This window comes from Capra hircus, chromosome 3 (assembly GCF_001704415.2).
Source record: "Capra hircus breed San Clemente chromosome 3, ASM170441v1, whole genome shotgun sequence".
NCBI classification, from domain to species: Eukaryota; Metazoa; Chordata; class Mammalia; order Artiodactyla; family Bovidae; genus Capra; species Capra hircus.
The window spans coordinates 51,335,330-51,348,223 of record NC_030810.1 but is presented as its reverse complement, the minus strand read 5'-3'; the positions used below and the strand labels follow the sequence as shown (position 1 = coordinate 51,348,223).

General features: G+C 36.9%; 1 protein-coding gene across 1 annotated transcript in view; it reads left to right on the top strand.

Moving 5' to 3' along the window:
- Positions 1–12,253, top strand: part of SLC44A5 (solute carrier family 44 member 5) — a 216,229-nt gene extending 203,976 nt beyond the window's left edge. Inside the window, exons 17-22 of the mRNA XM_018045539.1 lie at positions 602–705; positions 2,224–2,297; positions 2,904–2,974; positions 3,451–3,539; positions 5,251–5,335; positions 11,930–12,253. Coding sequence (XP_017901028.1) covers positions 602–705; positions 2,224–2,297; positions 2,904–2,974; positions 3,451–3,539; positions 5,251–5,335; positions 11,930–12,036 — 530 coding nt within the window. The 3' untranslated portion in view covers positions 12,037–12,253. The remainder of the gene's footprint in view (positions 1–601; positions 706–2,223; positions 2,298–2,903; positions 2,975–3,450; positions 3,540–5,250; positions 5,336–11,929) is intronic.

Sequence of the window (12,894 nt, the reverse complement as noted above, 5' to 3'; positions counted from 1 at the left end):
AGTATTCATAGCAGCATTATTCACAATAGCCAAAAGATAGAAAGAACCCAAATTTCCATTAACAGATAAAAGGAAAAACAAAACTCTGTGTGTGTGTGTATATATATATATATATATACACATGCACACACACATATACACAAATTTACATACGTACAACAGAATATTATTCAGCTCCAAAAATAAATGTAATAGATGGAGCCTCATAACTTAATGTTAAGTGAAATAAGCAAAACACAAAAGGTTAAATATTGTAAGATTCCATTTATATAACGTATCCAGAAGATGCAAATTCATACAAACAGAAGTATGATAGAGGTTACCATGGACTTGGAGGAGGGGAGAATGAGGAGTTATTGTTTTAATGGGTACAGAGTTTCTATGAGATGATAAAAAGTTCTGGAAATTGATAGTGATGGCAGTTTCACAATACTGTGAATGTACTTAATGCTACTGAGTTGTACACTTAAAAATGGTTAAAATGGTAAATTTATATATATTTTACTACAGTTAAATCGAAAAGCCCATTTACAATTTTACTATTATTTTTATTTATAGAGTCTACAAATAATTAATAGGTTTAAATATCTCCTTCTCATAGAGGCCCAGAGCAACATTTCTAAATTCCTAAAATGCTGCCTGAGATGCTGTTTCTGGTGTTTGGAAAAAGCAGTAAAGTTTTTGAACAGAAATGCCTATGTTATGGTAAGTAGATTATTTTTATTTACTAAACTTCTTTGCACACCCGAACCCCATGTCTATATTTCCATCTCAAAAGCACTTGTACATCAAGCAGTTGAATTTATCACCATGTTGATACAAGAATTTGTGAATCCAATGCATGATTCAGGGCTATGCTTTCCTAGCTTAGATAGTAACTTAACTGTACTTCATTATTACCTTCAATACCTTTATGGAGAGGGAAAATATTATTTCCCTTGTGTGTGTATACCTTCAGTCATCTCTGACTCTTTGCAACCCCATGGACTGTAGCCCTCCAGGCTCCTCTGTCCATGGAATACTCCAGTCAAGAATATTGGAGTGAGTTGCCATTTCCTCCTCCAGGGGATCTTCCTGACCCAGAGATCAAACCTGTATCTCCTGCATTGGCAGGCAGATTCTTTACCACTGCACCATCTGGGAAGCTCATTATTTCCCTTAGAAATATAAAAATGTGCTAGATTGAAAATAATATTATTTGTCTTTGACATACTTCCATGGGAGGGAAGCTTAATTAGTTTAGATTTCACGATGAAAAGAAAATATTCTTCTAATTCTGGGTTTTACACATTTTTAAGGAAGGGTCTGTTTCTTTTTATGATTCTTATTTTGAAATCTGTGGGAATTGATAATGTAACTGAATTTGTTACTTATTTCCAATAGGAATATGGAGGCTTCTACAGAGATTTTTTTTAAAGAAATAGGGGATCCAAAAATATTGTTCTAAAATTTAGCAACTACAACCTTATTAACACTTGATTATCACAGTGATATAGGGTCTGATGGTGTGATTCAAATAGTTATGGATATTCAAAGAGTCATTTATATAACTCCAGTGAGAATATTTTATTGAGCCTCTTAATCAATAAAGCCAGTGTATATTGGAAGCACAGGGTTTCCTGAGAGGAATTTTTAATGTGAATGCTACAACATTTCACCTATTCAGCAACACATCATAGCCAAATGCTCCAAAGACAAGCTGTGACCTGGGATTTGAGAAGACCTACCTCTGTTTACTTTGGCCACATGATGAGAAGAGCTCACTCATTTCATTTGAAAAGATGCTCATTCTGAGAAGGATTGAGGACGGGAGGAGAAGGGACAACAGAGGATGAGATGGTTGGATGGCATCACCGACTCGATGGACATGGGTTTGGGTGGACTCCGAGAGTTGGTGATAGACAGGGAGGCCTGGCGTGCTGTGGTTCATGGAGTCACGAAGACTTGGACACGACTGAGGGACTGAACTGAACCTCTGTTTAAATTTGTGTATTTCCCATGGAATTAAGAGAAAATAGCAACTGAAATATACCTTATTGTCAATGACTCTAAGAGTTGTGCAGAATTGAGGACACATGGTTCCCCAGCCTCCCATAAGCCTTAAGGTCGGAAAGATGAATGAGAGTAACTGGATGGGTGACAGAGAATTAATTAATGTTCCTGTCATTGGATTGTCTGTTGGTCTTGTTAAGTTATGAGAATAATATCAACTGTCTTCCTCAGATGGCAATATACGGCAAAAACTTCTGCAAGTCAGCAAGAGATGCTTTCAATCTGCTGATGAGAAATATTTTAAAGTAAGTAAGCAGATTGAGCATTGCAGTGGATGGTTTGGTGAATCTTGAGCATTTATACTTCACATGTTGGTGGTTTTATTAGACATGAATCTTCTTTTATTTTAAAAGATTTAAATCTTCTCCTTCATACTTTAGTTTCTTTGTATGTCTTTGAATTGTTGCTCCCATCATCCATCTATACCTTTATACCCACTGGCACTCACTCACCTTTATTATACCCGGTGCTCAAGAAATTCCCCACACAAACACTATCATCACATTTCTGACTTTTCTTTTCTCCCAAAATTGACAGAGTCTGAGTGAACAAAATCAGAGAACCAGTGCAGCCATCCCCAGGATGCAGGGTGTCTATAGTCCTCAAATTAGAGTGAGAGAGGCTGACACCACCAAAAGCACCTGACAGCCCTATAATGCCATTTTCTGTTTACTTCCTTATAAATAAGTCAGAATTTCATGCCTGGGTTCCTTCATTTCTTGCATTTAATAAATGCTAAGTAAGATTTCAGCAGAGACACATCAAAATGAATTCTTGGATTATTTACTTTCATAAATTTCAGTAACAAATCTAAGTTAAACACAAAATTATACTTTTTTTCTGATTCTTAGAATTGCAGTTATGGATAGAGTGACAGACTTTGTACTAATCCTGGGAAAGATTCTAGTTGCTGGCTGTATAGGTAAGTAGTAGTAGTAATAATAATAACAATAACAACAACAATGAAGTTTTTTTTTTTTTAATTTAACAGGTGCTTAGACGATAACCCTGTATGCAAGATAGTAAAAGAGACACAGATGTATAGAACAGTCTTTTTGACTCTGTGGGAGAGGGAGAGGGTGGGATGATTTGGGAGAATGGCATTGAAACATGTATAATACCATATAAGAAACGAATCGCCAGTCTAGGTTCGATGCAGGATACAGGATGCTTGGGGCTGGTGCACTGGGATGACCCAGAGGGATGGTACGGGTAGGGAGGAAGGAGGGGGGTTCAGGATGGGGAACACGTGTATACCTGTGGTGGATTCATGTTGATGTATGGCAAAACCAATACAATATTATAACGTAATTAGCCTCCAATTAAAATAAATAAATTTAAATTTAAAAGAAAAAGAAAAACTTCTTTATGACAAAAAGCTATATTCATTTGCTCCAGGTGTCCTGGCCTTTCTACTTTTCACCGAAAGACTCCCAGTGATTATAGAAGGACCAACATCTTTAAATTACTACTGGGTACCTTTGCTGGTAAGAGCTGATAGTAAGTTTGGGCTGCTACAGTAAAAATACCATAGACTGGGTGGCTTAACCAACAGGGGTTTATTCCTCACAGTTTTGAAGACTGAGAAGTCCAAGATCAAGGTGCCCACAGATTCAGTCCCTAGTCAGAGCTTCCTTCCTAATTTGCAAAGGCATACCTTCTTGCTGTATCCTAACAGGGTAGAAAGAGAGATCCTCTCTCATCTTCTCCTATAAGGGCACTAACCATTCATGAGGTCCCCATCCTTGTTTCCTCATTGCCTCCCAAAGGCCCCACGCCTAGATGCCATCACACTGGGGATTAGGTTTCTACATAGGAATTTTGAGGGGACACAATTCATTCCATAGCCATTGGGCAATATTGATTCTGATTTATGAGAGATGGCAAAATAAAAAACCAAAAAGGAATAGGAGAAATAATTGTAGCTAACATGACTAGTCTTACTTTGTGCCCAGCTTCATTCTGCTGTGAAGCTTGGGTTCCTTGGAAACAACCCCTGAGACAGAGGATTGCAAGCAGAGGGCTTATTATAAAGTGCTCTCCGGAGATACACTGGAAAGGAAGTGAGGAGGACAGGGCTGGGCAAAAAAAAGAAGCTGATCCATGCTGCGATTACAGTTGAAGCCTCAGACATAATTATAGGAATTTCTGACCCAGGCGCTAGGCCTCCATATACTGCATCGGGCAGCCATTGGCCAAGGGTTGCCCTCTGAATGACGGTGTAACCTTGAGTGAGGCAGTTCCCTGCAAAAGCAAGTCCTGTGGAACAAAACAGCTGAGTCATCAGCTGCCTGCCTACATTCCCAACAACTGGGAGATAGATGTGGCAACTGGAGAGGACCTGGAAGGAACCCTGTGGGATCTTTTACAGTATATTATTAATAACTCACTCAATCCATGTGTCATAAACACCACTGTTACGTTCTCTGCTTCCCCACCAACAATCTTCCATAGGAAGCACAGAGAGATGAAGACTTGTTGAATGAGTGCCTGAGCTATGATTAAACCTAGGCAGTGTGTGCTTTTAACTCCTATGCTCTGGACTTCCCTGGTGGTCCAGTAGTTAAGAGTCTACCTGTTGGGCCTCCCTGGGTGGCTCAGTGGTTAAAAAAAAAAAAAATCTACCTGCCAATGCAGGAGACACTGGTTCAATCCCTGATCTGAAAAGATTCCACATGCCACGGGGCAACCAAGCCCATGAGCCACAACTATGGAAGCTCGTGCACCTAAAACCTGTACTCTGCAAGAGAAGCCACCCCAGTGAGAAGCCCCACTACAGCTAGAGAGTAGCCCCCACTTGTCACAACTAGAGAAAGCCCACATGCAGCAATGAAGACATAGCACAGCCAAAAATAAATGAATATTTTAAAAAGAATAGGATTATTCCATGAAAAACTGAAACAAAACAAAAAACTCTGCTTTACTGCCTCAGTATGCAGGATCCTAGATCTGGGATGCTTTCGGTAGGCATTAGGGCTAGTGAAAAGAAAACTGGCAGACCATCTAGCACATTTTGTTTAAATCTCAGTTCAAACACACTCAAAAGCATTATCATTGAATCTTTTACGTTTCTATATTGAAATCTTTTCCAATAAAGAGTTCTTCAAAGCTTCCTTATCATGATTTCATTTAAAACTGCATTATTGTTCTTTTGGACAAATTTATGACATCTTCATTCTTTTCTCTCCTCATTTACAGACAGTGATTGTTGGATCTTACATAATTGCACATGGATTCTTCAGCGTCTATGCAATGTGTATTGAAACAATTTTCATCTGCTTCTGTAAGTTTTCAGTATATGTGTTTTCCGTCTTCAGTGGATAACCGAAAGATGGAAAGGTTTGCACCCATGTCTTTAGCTGGCTGTGGATTTGCTATGACCTGGCTGCAACTGCAAAATAGTGTTTATTTGGAAAGAGACACTGTCTAGTAGATTCTTTTTAAAACTTAACAGCTGAGAGATGATATTTGCAAAGCACAGGAGAGTCAGGCATCATGGCATGGTGTTAGCATGAAATCATTTTTTAATTTCTGAAAATGTTTTCAAATTTTTAGTAATGATTGGCTTCTGTTATGCTTCGTTAACACCTGAAGACTTAACTGGGCTTTGAGGCTGGGCTTTGGGAACTCTTGAGGAGAGCCATTATAGTTTCTGATAAAGCCAAGCTGGCAACGATTTCAAAGATACATGGAGCCAATTCACACTAGGTAACACAATGACAGTTAGATAGGATTAATAGAGAGGCGTGTCTTGGAAATGTTTAGATGAACTCTGATGCTGATCGTTAAAATATTTCATTAGGGCTTTCATCACTGACTTCTGCACTGTGCCTCTATGGAGCATGTGCTACTCACACACACAGAATGGGTATGTTTTCTATTAGTACCTCATCTTCAAACCCTGGGGAATCTAGTGCCCATCAGGAGCTTGATCTGTTGTCATCTTCAGCCTAGATAAAGTAAGGTTAACAGATGAAAGAACAGAGCTTGTTATCCCTACAGCTAATACCCTCTGAGAGATTATTTCTCTGGCACATTGCTCTTAAGAGAAGCAGAGAAAACATTCTATTATGGTGCATTACTGAGTGATCCACCTGTATAAAATGAACAGTTTAGTGGGTTTTTTGGTATAACTCATAGCACCAACTGCATGCTGGGGTCAGGACAGGAGATAATGTATGTGTGCGTGTGCATGTGCATGTGTGTGTGTGTGTGTGTGTGTGTGTACGTGTACCACCTGCAATGCGGGACACCTGGGTCCAATCCCTGAGTTGGAAACATCCCCTGGAGCTGGGCATGGCAACCCACTCTAGTATTCTTGCCTGGAGAATCCCATGGACAGAGAAGCCTACAGTCCATGGTGTCATAAGGCGTCAGACACAACTGAGTGGCTAAGCACACACACACACACACACACACATATACACACACACATATACATATATATATTTCATAGGGAGTTATATTGAAGGAAAAAATCTTCTAGAAAATGGTTGGATCTCTTTCCTTTCTGAAAATTTACAAATCAATTTTCAATAACTGGACAAAGAAATCAGGAGAACTTTGTGCACAAAGCTCTTCCTTTGGCTCTAAATGGAACGGGAATGTTTAATCTTTTCCTAGCACCCCAGTGGTTTGTCAGGAAAAGCCATCTACAAAATACCACATGAACAAACTTCAGCTAAGGTATGAGATGGAAGAAGGAACACGGGAATGAGGTAGCTTAAGACATAGAAGAGACAGAGCTTTCAAATATTCAGAAAGCTTTCATCTCAAATGCTAATTATGGGAATCAAACTGGGAGAGCCCACCGGGATCTTCCCCATTTTTGTAACTGAAAAGTTTTCTCAAAATGTATCTGAGGAAATGTCTAGAACCTACCAGTTTCCAGTCTTTGGAAGCTTTGGCAAGTCTTGTAGATTTTAATTTTGACAGTGGCTTCTAAATTTGAGAATGAAGAAATGTTTGGCACTTGTCAATATTACTATATTTTACTCATCTATATTGCCAAGTTCTTAAAAATCAGGTATAATTTCAGCCTTGTTCAAAACATCATGTGTTGAAGGTGAACTTTTTTTTTCTTCAATATTCTTGTCATTGATAATAAAGAACAAGAGAAACTAAACTGTGTTTCTCTTCCCTCTCCAGCTGTTACTTTGGGCAACATCTAACTTTGGAAAATATTCTCCTTAAATGTTATTCCAAACCAAATTCTGATTGTGTGGAACTGTACCTTTTGTTGTTGTTGTTGTTTCTGCATACCTCTTTATACCTATTATCTTGACTGCCAGAAAACTGGTATGTTTAAAAATGCGAACCACTTGCAAATACTCTGTTTTATAGTAACGTAACATCCTTTCAACATTACAAAGAAATGAGAATTCTGACCCCAAGATAGGAGAAAACAATACTTGTAGATGATTATTATCATTATTATGTGATTGATACTGTAGTTCCTACCCATTCCTCAAAAGTAATAATGATATAAAAATATGTGATATAGAAATATGATTAAGGAAAAAAGAACAAAAATGTTCAGCATCTATGATGTTTCCTCCTTAGCTTTTCATTTTGTAGCTGAGGAGAGTCACTGTGAGGTCCATTGTAAAAATCTGAAAAACCAATAATCCAACCATTCCTAAGAGAGTATGGTGAAAAATAACTTAAAAATATTCTAAGTGATTATGCTATATGGTTTTATATAATATTTCTTATCCTTTATTTCATAATAAATAAAGGCTAAAAATAATATAATATTTTAATATACTAGTAAAAACAGAATCAAGTTGCATTTATATATTTATTGAGGTATTATCAGTTGTGAATTATATGTATCTGCAAGAAATTTAATTCTATGTAAACTTCTCCTTGCTTCTCAGCATCATTCTGATCCTTTCCTCCAACCACCCAGCAGATGTGTGCTCAGTGAATACCCATCATCTTACTATTAGCCTAAGCAAAGCAGGAATATAAACTCATATATTACAAAAGTCATAAGACATTGCATTAGCTTTTGAATGCAATCTGAGGCAAACTGCAAGGATTTAGGACAGGGCACCTTTTAGTTAGCAGCATGAGATCTGAAGTAGGTGTCTAGAAACTGGGTCCTCACCTCATCCTGATTGCCCCAGAGCTTTCAACTTTAGGAGAATCATTTGACATCCCTGGGTCTCAGTTTCTTCATCTGTAACATTAAGGTGTGAATTACCTTTAAAAGCAACTTTGAACTCTGAAATTCAAGTATTCTCTACATGTATCATGCCATACTTTTTATTCAGCTTCATCTCAGAGGATAGGGCAGTTTACCTTTATGAACTGAACACTTGCAGAATTTAAAGATAACACCTTTGAAAGGACATTAAAGATCTTATTAACCTTTAAACTATCAAAATAAACCTCTTTGGGAGTGGGTGGGATTTACAAAGTTTTAGTGCTTCCTGGCAGAAGTTGAAGCTTCTAACTTTGACTAGCATTGGCTACTTAACTGCACTAATTTGTCTTATATTTGACTTTCTAACACTGCTTTCTCTGGTTTTTCCCTGTTCAACTCTCCAAATTCTAAAAATGCATATAATTATTCTGCTGCTGCTTGCTGCTTTTGCCTGCTTTGGCTGCTGCATATACAGGTGAAGATCTGGAAAGAAATGATGGATCAACAGAAAAACCCTACTTCATAACCCCTACCCTGCACGGAATTCTGAACAAGAAGCAACTAGTTCCCCAGAAGCAGAAAAAGTAGAAAAGCTTCAAACAGTGCCATTCACTTTTAAGTAGAAGTTTTGTAAATTAGGTCATTTGTATTGGAAAATGATGCTTTTAAGTAATGTGAAATTTCAGTACCTATTCCTGAAAAGCAAGAACCTGGTACCGTCTGAGGTATCAGGCAGTTAATGACAGTAGCCTCTGTGAACTAGGATACTTTATAGACTGTGGTTCCAGCTGAAGAGCAAGCTGTAAACATCACATGTTTTCTTAAAGTCTATAGCTGAAAGTGTTTTCAAACTTTTATAACTTGGCATGCTGTTTTCCATTGCAGCACTTTGACGACCTTTCTTTTTACAAATGTATATTTATAAAAGATATTCAGGAAATTTTTGAAAGCACTATAAATGTATAATCAATTAGCCATAAACAGGTGGATTTATAGTTAACCAGCGTATGGTACTAAATTTGTAAATGTGGTGCTATGGTTATATTTATACTGTTCAAGCAAGTGGACAACATCCTAAACTGTGATTAAACTTATATTAATGGTTCCCTGGGAAGTATATTTCAGTAAGTGTTTCAAGACCATAATGAACATATAGATGCTAAGGTTATACAGGTTCCACAGAGAGCATTACTAGGTAAAAATTACCATGGAACCTTCATAGGCCATTTTGTTGTTATGAAATTAAAGTTGAATCTGAGTTCTAGAATATCATTTTTAATGATATGAACCAGAGGCCACCATGAAAATATTCTGAGCAGAACTGAGATGGCCACATAACTCGCACCCTTTGTCTATAACCCAAATAGAGATTAATCTTTATGCCCACCATATAAGAAATGGGTATGGATGTGTTTCAGAAGAGTGATTAAATCTTTTATGAGCATGCCTGGTTTTCTAGATTAAAGAGATCATGTGGGTTTGTTCTATGAAAGGTTTAATTTTAGCTTAACTTTCAGTGAAAAAAGAGAAAAGATAAGTAAGACTTCAGATTTTACCCTAAGGAAACATTAGCCCTCCATAGGTACCTCAGCTGGTACCTTTACAAGGGGCATACTGTGGATTAGGAGATCTCTTCCTGAAGGGTTCAGGAGCGAGGTTATTATTCCACCTCTGCTGACCAGACCAACAAACCAGGCTCTGTCAGCCATGCCTTGGTCTTTTGCATGGTGGAGCAAAGCATGAGTCAGACACCCACGTACCTTGTCTATCCATCTCCTGTGTACAAGAGCATAAGATATGGCGAACAGTGTGAAAATGTACCCCCAAAGGAGTACTGGGTCAACAGTGTCCTTTTGGCTTTTACACTAAGTTTGTGTATAAGGATTATTTATGTCTTGACAAAAAGGACTATGATCTGGATATAATCCATGTATCCAAGAAGAGAGTTAGAAATGTAAAACTGTATTATAAATTAACATGACTAGTAATTTATTTAACGACCCTGAAATGTGGGGCCACTGACTTTCTACCAGCTTAATAACAAGAAGCCAATGAATAGGGGAAGAGTTTCAAAATATTGGTCCTTATATGGCCCCCATCTTATTCTTGGCTTACTTTCTTTTACGATTATAATCAAAAGCATCATTTGGCTTCATATCTTGGCAAAAGCCTTCTTCACTCTCATGCTCCTTGAAGTATAATTCAGAGAAGAGTGACAATCTATATTTCTAGATAGTTGTTGTTATTATTTTATTCAATAATATACCTGGATGAGAGGGGAGTTTGGGGGAGAATGGATACATGTATATGTACGGCTGAGTCCCTCGTCTGTGTGCATAAAACTATCACAATATTGTTAATTGGCTATACTCCAATTTAAAATAAAAAATTAAAAAGAAATACAAGGTTCACAACAAAAATCTAGTCAAATAGTTACCTCTATCTTAAGTGCTGAAAATTATAAAGAATAAGTCCCCTTTTAGGAGTAGTTGAAAAATTCATAATGATGAAACAAAATGATTTTTAATTTTCTGTTATGTATCAGAATCACTCTGAGAATTTGTTATAAATATTGCTACCTGTACTCCCCACCCCAAGAGACTCTGATGTAAGTATTTTTGTGTGGGGCAGCTTGTGAATTATTAAAAAGTTCTCTAGTGATTCTGATGCACATAAAAGTTGAGAAATAAATAAAACATATATCAATGTGTGGGAAATTAGTTGCTTATTTTCTGCTTATATTCTTGGCTATTCTAGGAATTAGAAAATTATGAAAGACAAAGGAGATTCATTTGGAGATTGCTAGCAGTCATAACGTCTATTTTTAGATTCTTGGTACTAGATGGGACCCATGTATTAAATGCTTAACATTAAAACTGCTGATTAGACCAGAAGACTCGCCACAGTAAAAGTATTCATTGAACAGTATGGAGATACATTCTAAACTTGACTATAAGAATATAACTCTTGGGTGCAAAATCATAGGAAAAGGAATGTTGTTTGGTTCAGTATTTCTTAATAATTTTTTAATAATTAGAAAGCTCTAAGCAGAAAAGTTTTAACCCATATTATGTGCTTAATCTAGTTAGAAAAGTATTTTTCATCAATTACCTCTGTGTAATTGAAGTATTTAGAGAAAAATGGGTGTTGTTTTTGAGAAAACTTTGGAAGCCACTTAGAAAGAAATTAAATAACAGTGAAAAAATGGAGAAAATGATGCAATATGTCTCAAATTTTGCAGTTCAAGGACTTGAAATATACTGAAAATTTACAAATCTTTTTAGAAAACTAGACTGCTTGAATTGTTGCTTGAAACACAAAAGCAATTTTGAATTAATACAGTAAGTTAGAAGGCAAATTCAATACATAATACTTTTTAGGAAAGTGAAGGTGAATTTAAAAATCCCTCATATATCTCTTGATTTTTGTATAATTATGTTTCCTCTCTAAAAGAAGAGAAAACTTGTTTTCTCAATTGTGCAGCTGAGAGGCAGGTGCTATTGGCAGAATCAGACCTGGTACACAGAATGAGATACTATCTTACTGACATAATAACAAGGGCTGATTGTTTTCTCATAGTTATGTTTACAGTAACGTTGATGCCAAACTATGCGGTTTTTTTAAATAACATTTTGAGCTGCTGTGAAGCAAGTATACAGCAGATGGCGATGTTACTTCTCTTACACTTGTGCTTTGATATTTACCCTGTGCCATTCTTCCTCCTAGTGGAAGATTTAGAAAGAAACGATGGTTCTGCCGAAAAACCCTATTACATGAGTCAGTCTCTGATGAAGATTATGAACAGGCGAAATGTAGAAACCAAGAAGCAGTAGAAGTGCAAACTCGGGCCATCCTGCAGCGGCGTCACCTTTGCTCATCTCCTGCGTCTGTGCCGCACTTCTCCCATAAGCGCTCTGAGTGCGGAACCCTGTATTCACCACCTTGTTGGCTTTGATTTGCATGTTTTATACCAAAGCTTATATTGTAATATGTGAAGCCATCAGAAGTTGCAAGGGAATTGTTAATAACATGAAACATTTTTTATACTAAGATCTTCTGTTTGGTAATTCATTTTTAAAGAGAATGGCTTGGATGTTTTGAAAATGCTAGTGGATATGTTAATATTGTTTTAAATATTAGATTGAAAATGATACATTATTTAAACTAATAGCTCCTAATATATTTTTAAAATTACAACTAAAAGACTTCTGCAGGGAAAATTGGTAAGCAAAGTGAAAGAGAAGATTTTAAAATTTTCCCCACTCCCATTTGACAGTAAATCGGTAAAAGGAGCACTCCACTCCAGATTCTGCTCTAAGTATAGACTGTTTCCTATTAAACAAACTGTCAGTCATCCAGCCTTTACTACTTCGTCCTCTCTGACAAAGTGCCTTACTGGCTGTTTAATATCACCCAGCTTTTGTGGGCAAGTTTACAAACATTGTTTAAAAAAAAAAATCCTGCAATGTTTAGTGATTAAAACAAGTCTTCTTGCATTTGTTTTCCTCTTAGCTTACTGGTTGGAAACCGTTTGTTATTTCACTATGTTTGATAGTCTCACTATATAGACTACATTTTGCAACATAAACAATTTCCCTTGCGCCTAGTGGACGTTCATGAATGTGTACTACACGCAAGAAAAAAACCTGAAAGGACACTTGTTGGGTTTGTTTGCTTTTTTTACTAAAAGT